General features: G+C 41.0%; 1 protein-coding gene across 1 annotated transcript in view; it reads right to left on the bottom strand.

Annotated features, from left to right (window-relative positions):
• Positions 1-1159: 1159 nt before the first annotated feature.
• The window catches only part of LOC104967332 (regulatory-associated protein of mTOR-like), a 14176-nt gene continuing 8262 nt past the window's right edge, over positions 1160-7073 (bottom strand). Inside the window, exon 3 of the mRNA XM_010796742.1 lies at positions 1160-1339. Coding sequence (XP_010795044.1) covers positions 1160-1339 — 180 coding nt within the window. The remainder of the gene's footprint in view (positions 1340-7073) is intronic.

The following is a 7073-nucleotide window of genomic DNA, read 5'->3' as shown; positions in this document are numbered from 1 at the left end:
TGCGTTATCTCACTGCTACGGTGGAGAAGAGCTTCAAAATCAGAAATCTCAAACCTGTTAGAAATCCCATCCATTACACTCCGTCTATATACATGTCAATAGATTGTGGAGAAAGCACGTTTTTTAAGAATGTCTGGTCTTGTGGAAAGACTTTATAAAAGTGTGAGAAAACNAATCTGAGATTTCATTTAACTCCAGCTCTCGACACAGGTTCGGGAAAACCCCATGAGCTTCTCGCTGTAGAGTGAAAATGGAACGCACATGCTATTTGTAACAAATAGCATGTGCGTTCCATTTTCACTCTACAGCGAGAAGCTCATGGGGTTTTCCCGAACCTGTGTCGAGAGCTGGAGTTAAATGAAATCTCAGATTTGCCTTCTTAATAGTTTGTTTTGGTCCCTCACTTCCGTTTTGCTTCTCATGCACTGATTCGCTAAGCTGAACAGCCAATAAGAGTGATTATTTTGCCGACAGCCTACCGATTCAACATGTCGAATCGGCGGCAGCAAATGTCGGCACGGCCGAAAAAACACGACGGTGCAGTACACACCAATCTGAGTAGGGCGACACGACGCTCATCGACGGCCTGACATCTATCGACGCGGAAAATTGGCTCGGTGTATAAGGGCCTTAAGAAGCAGGCCGGTACTGGTGTGAAGGGGGAAATGTGTGTTTATGTATGAAGCTACAGAGAAATATAGCATTATCAAGCAGATCATTAATCCACAACGGTAAAATAAAGAGTATTCCAACTTAAAAAATAAGTTCATTATATATGAGATAGCCTTTAAATGTTCCTCTGTGGAAGTATTTTTGGTTGAGAGATATTAATACAGGATAGGCTAGCCACAGCAAGACTGAAGGGACCGTGGGGATACAAGTTATTCAAATGATCCATATTGAAAACTTTCTTTTAAAATGTCTTACCCGCTGAGAGAGACCATAACCAGTTCCTCCTCTCGCTGTTTAAAGCCTGTTTAGGCTCATTATTGGAAAACACTGCTTACATTTTAACAGTTGGGTGACAAAAACCCCAGCTCTTCCTTACTTCAGCATAAATGTAAGGCCATATCGTGAATGTACCATCTGGAATGTTGGAAATGTAAATGCTTAGTGATAAACTGTGCTGCAGAGAGAAGGGAAAGAGTTGGAGATAACGTTACCATCGGAGGGCGATCTTGATGGGCGTGGTGAGGCAGGAGGTGAAGAGGTCGGCTGGGAGGTCAGGGTTCATGGGTAGCAGCTCGCTGGCCTCGCAGGCCGCCAGCTGGATGCAGTTCTTCATGGAGGGAGGCAGGGGCATCTGCGCCAGCGGGTGGCTGGGGTTGATGGCTGCCACCTGAACACAGAAAACATGACAGTTACCACCTGAGTCACACTAAGGAATGATCCCTAGGTTAAGTGAATGAATGCATTCCTGTTCAAATCATCATGGACACAGCATTGTACTCGCAGTAAAAATAAGTCTCTGCATTTACCCCATCCTAGTATTAGTAGCAGTGGGCAGCTATTATACAGCCCTGGGAGCAGTATGGGGGTCTGGTGCCTTGGTGAACTGGCCTATAAAAGTACCAGTGTACTCTGTGTACTTGGTCCATTCTGGGACTGGAACCAGCAACCCTGTGGTTCCCAAGTTAAGTCCCTTCAGACTGAGCTATTACTCAAAATATGTCCATGTAAAAGAATAAGGGTTGAAATATCAGCTGTTCTTTTAAAACTGCAGCAATCACAGAAAGTGATCTCACTATGAATCTGGTTTTCAGACCAAAACTTTAAAGGGATATTTCAGATTTTTTTGAAGTGGGGTTGTATAAGGTAACTATCCATAATCAGTGTTTTCAATCCTCTAGATCCTGACATTTGGTCATGGGAATAAATGACAGAGGGATCAGAGGGAAGAGGAGCTGTGGGACAAACAAGGAGACTTTAAAGAAGGGAAACTTGTTTGTGGACACTTTTTAAGTCTGTCAGAGCCAACCAACACTTCCCTTTGTGACATCCCATTTGCTCAAACACATTTATGTGTTTGAGCAAAATGTGGATGTGGTTCCCCTCTACCGTGCAGATTGCTTTTCTCTTGTTTGCTCTGGGAGTGTATTAGATATAACGAAAAAAAAATAAGAATAGTCATAACATTGTGCCACAACATTGTGCATCGTGACTATAGAATGGCGAAGTCCCTCCCCTTCCGGGGGAGCTCCATGGGACCTTATTTCGGAAAAATTATGTATTGAAGTCAATGGGGAGAGAAAGATTATCTTTCGATCCCGTTTGAATTGTGCCACGGATTACACATATGATGTTTGTCAATTTAAAAGATCATTTTGCCAGTCAAAAAAATAAAAATGTGTCGTAAAACTGTGAAGTAACATTTGTTTGTGTGAAACGCTTAATGAACTACATTTCTGGTCTCGCAGACTCTCACAACAACACACGTCACCAAGATGGTCGTAACTACTGTCTTGCTAAAAAAGGGATTGACTACCCTCACAATGAAATACGTCCAGAATAATGTCATACAAAGCTGCCTGCCTGCCAGCCTGCCTTCCTTTGATTCTCTCTGAACTGCCTGATCTTTTTAATGTTTAATGTCAACCATTTGTGCAGATAGCATGAAGTAGAACAGATTGCCGATGCTAATGTAGCGTTAGCGTTTTTCCCCCGGGTTTAAATGGTGTATTATAGAATGATCACACCGGTGTGACAGTACTCTTCAAAGGGTTCACAAAATATGACTATTACTCTTACTGTTTAACATTTTGGGTTACTTAATGTTACTTCATGTTAAGGCTAATACAAATGACAAGGCTAAGGCTGTAATGCTAACTAACGTGCTTGCTACTAGCTAGGTAGCTAACTTGATCCAGCCACTCCTGGTCCTTTCATCAGACGGGAAGCGAAAGAACGAGCAAGACCCATTGCTGGTATGATAACAACCTGGTACTAAGCACACAGGCATCTTGTTAAAGTTATCTTATCTTAGCTATCTCTTATATTTAGCGGAGGAAAATAATTGTGACATCAGTTATGGAGGAATGGAAATTATTTTTTAAGATTGACAAACATCATGTGTAATTCTTGGCACAATTCAAACGGGATCGAAAGATACGTTTTCTCTCTCCATTGACATTCAATACATAATTTTTCAGAAATAAGGTCCCATGGACCAGAAGTAGATGGGCGTGACGTCGCCACTCTATAGAGTAGTGCAAGAATGAGTCCCCAAAAGAAGTTTGCATTTGACCACTTCTGGTTCCGTCATTGTTTAACAGGATTTTGGTTAGATCAGCGCCGTATAGATAGATGCATATAATAAGATCTCAGGTTACCACAAACTGAAGATATTTTTCACATTTAGTACTACGTCAAAGTACGTTAGCTGCTAATTAGTGGCTAAATGAGACTACTGAACGTCATTATGCCAAACATCCGCCACCTTTAGCTTGTTGTTTATGAGCAGCCATGGGAAGGATTTAGGCTTTATAAATCATAAAGGTGGTGATATGTGGAGTTTATCCTGCCGAACAAAACGTGGCATTATCATGAATGTGTATTCTGCAATATATGGAAATCCACTGGGAAAATCCCATTGCTTTTTGTTGAAGGAGCCCTTGCCATGCTAACTTCAAGGTGGCCCTACAAAAATATGTAATCACTGCACCACTGTTGGAGGAAGTTGGACTTTAGACACTGCAATGGGTGCAAGGTGAGAGGACAACAGAAGACAGAATGATGAACTCGAGACCAGATAAGACATTTGAACACAAGTTCAGGACAGACTGAAAGAGAAAGAGGTCGGAGTAGAAAGAAGACCTCCACACTTGGAGTAAAAACTCTTCTTGAGTCTCAGTGTGCACATGTCCCATAAGGCAACAGGTGAAGGCATCAGCCCCCTGCTACACCTACACCATCCTGCTCTAGCTGTTGTCATCATTTCCCCAAGCTGTTTGTGCTTCTCAGATTTATCATCAAATCATCACACTCAGAAACTTTTCTACAAAGACAAATCTGATATTCATTTGAGCACTTCAGGCAACAGTCTTCACTGAGAACAGGAATGTATACATTGTTCCCAGGGTGAGCTCATTCTCATTTGAAAGTGTTTACTATGAACGGAGATGTTTTTCTCCACGTATAAGCCGTTGTGTTGTGTTTACCACGTAGAAAATTGAAAACCATTTCAAATTGAAATCTCAATAAGAGTTAAACACCTTTCTGGTACAGTTATGAGCATCATGGAATAAGTAGAGAGTTGTTTTTAAGGGATGTTCTATCTGGTGCATTAAAACAGTAGGAAGATGTGATTTCAGAAAATACAAATTAAAGTTTTTGCACGTCTGCCACCTTGTTCTTTCACAAAAAAAACGAATAACTGACGCTCAGCCTGACACATTTTGAGAACATTATGATAATGTTATGTTTTATCGATCCCAGTGAGGAAATGTTCCTCTTGCTTCCCCCTTTAGCAGGCGGTCTTTAGTGGTAAAGCCTCTTGTCTATTCTTAAAACAGAATGAGTGGTTATTTCCACACAGAGCGGCGGCTCAGTCAATACTTGCAAATGTGAAAAATGGAGGAGGGATGAATATGATGAGTTATATTTGGAGATCATTGTGCTGTTGTACTATAGATTTGTTTTCTAGGAGTTCGATATGGAGTGTCTTTTGGTAAGTTCACTTTAATGATAAAGGCAGCAATCCAAGACTTCCCTTTAACATCACTGACTGCACTTATTCTTGCATATATCATTTATAAACAGATTAGGGAGAGAGATTAGAGTAATATCATTGCTTTTATTGCCTCTTTCTTTAAAACAGTCTATTATTCCAAGAAACACAAGAAACCATTATTTTTGATAAAAGTGGAGATTTTCATAGTTATCTTTTCTTTCTTTTTTATTTTTTTATTTCATAACTCCGAGGAAGCGCTCTTTATTATTAGGAAAGCTGGTCCACCTTAAAAGGTATACTTACAGAAGCTCAGTCTGTAGGGACGTGCCTTGGGAACTGAATGGTCAGCAGTTCAAGTCCCGATCGGATCAAAAATATGGAGTGTTGACTGGTAGCTCGATAAGCACTACTACTGGCACGGTCGGGTTGTCCTTGACCAAGTTGCGACCCCCCAACTGCAACCCCAACCCTCTCTTAACAACCCCAACAGTGCCGGAACACTGGCAGCCTCTTCGCTCTCCCAACGCTCGTTATTAGTCTGGTCTATAGGTCCCGTTAGTCAGAGGCAATCTACACCGTAACACTACTTTATGAACCATTATAAGCATTTGGGAGAACTACAATGTGATTAAAGTAACAAAGCCAAAGTGTTTCTAGAGGCCCTGTTCATTGCTATGAAAGTTGCTAATTGGTGCATGAAGCCAAAATTGCCTGACTTGTGAGTATAAAAATACCTCTGAAATTCTAAGCCAATAGAGAATGCACACTTGCGTTTCACCAAGCCCCGCATCCAAACTGCTGCATCACAGCAGTGTCACCAAGATCGAATTATCGATCTATCCTGGGTAGTTGATTTACCACAAAATGTCTTATTCATTGATTTACAGATGTCTGTTTCCAAATGCAAGTATGGAAAAGTACAACATAGTGAACTCCCAGTATAGTTGAAAAGTGTTCATTATGAAGACACAAAAAAACAATTCATAATTTCAGATGATTAAACACGAATAAAAACATAATTAAGAATGCTTGTTTTCCATTTTCTCTTCATAGACAGCCAAAATACTAAACAGTGGCCCTTTAAGCAAGCCTGAGTTACTAATATTAAAAAAACTCCCTTCTGTACGTGGCATTTAGAATTTTTTGGACACTTGAAGCCAATGCACTATAGGTTTGGCATGTTGAGAGAACATTTATTTTATTACTTTTTATCTGCACCGCGCTTCCTGTAAGCCGCTTTGGATGAAAGTGCCACCTAAGAAAAATATAATCAAATGTAACCCTCCTCACTTGAGCAGATGGAAAGCAAGACAAAGAGCTTGGCTTGGGTCACACAGCATTGTGGCTGTTACCTATCTGGAGACTCAGTTTCATGCACCGCTGCAGGCAGTTACGGCCCGTCCACACACAGGCATGAAAAAAATCTTGATGCTGGGCGTTTCTGAAGCTTGGCGATTTCACACGCCCAAGGCGACCAACAACCAATCAGGAATCTCCCAGGAATCTCCCGTCTGCCCCCGGCATACAAAGCAAAAAAAAAGCCGCTTCTTCTCCACTATTGCCAAAATGGATGCCGGTTTTGTAGCAAGGGTAGCAAGACTAAATATACTGTCTATGCTTGCTAGCTGTCCATGTATTATATGTTATACTATACGTTATATATTATGCTTATACTTATTATATATTATATTATATATATTATTATTATTATATTAATATATATATTATATGTTATGCTACATTATTAGCTGTCCATTCAATGTTAAAACGAAGTAAACTGGATATAAACTCCCCAAACAGTTGAAAACCTACCAGTTTCACCAACTGTCTCTGCCACCTCCCTCCATGCCTGGTTCCTCCGGTTTAGGTAGGTGAACAGAGAGCAGTCGTAAAGGACCGGGACATTTCCTACAGCGATGATTAATTTATCCTCCATTTTATGACATATGGAAAAGATCTGCATACACGCGGTTTGATTGGCTAGCGCTTGTACTGGCGGGATTTGCATAAACGGGATTTGATTGGCTGATGCCAGCTTCGAAAGCATCGGGAGCATCAAAAGTTGAACATTGCTCAACTTTTGATGCTCACGATGCTCACAATGCTTGCAAAGCCATGCTCCCCACAATGCAGTTCAGCGAAGATTNCCTTTTAAAAATCTGCGCCATTTTGCTGATTATGCGGTAAATTCTGCGATCGCAGAATCGCGTTTTTCTGGAGGGTCTAAATAGGGGTGTAACGGTATACGTACCTGTACCCTTCAGTTCGGTACACGTGTGTACCGAACGAATATAACGTTAAACGTAAAAATTTGAGAACGCGAACAACTTTTTGGAAGTAATCTCAGGTGCTTCGTCGCAGCATTCAGAGTAATTTGCTCACATTGGTTTCAACGCTTTATAGA

This window comes from Notothenia coriiceps, unplaced genomic scaffold (genome assembly GCF_000735185.1).
Source record: "Notothenia coriiceps isolate Sejong01 unplaced genomic scaffold, NC01 NC01_scaffold00037250, whole genome shotgun sequence".
Taxonomy (NCBI): Eukaryota; Metazoa; Chordata; class Actinopteri; order Perciformes; family Nototheniidae; genus Notothenia; species Notothenia coriiceps.
The sequence above is the reverse complement of the archived record's forward strand: the minus strand, read 5'-3'. Positions and strand labels throughout refer to the sequence as shown.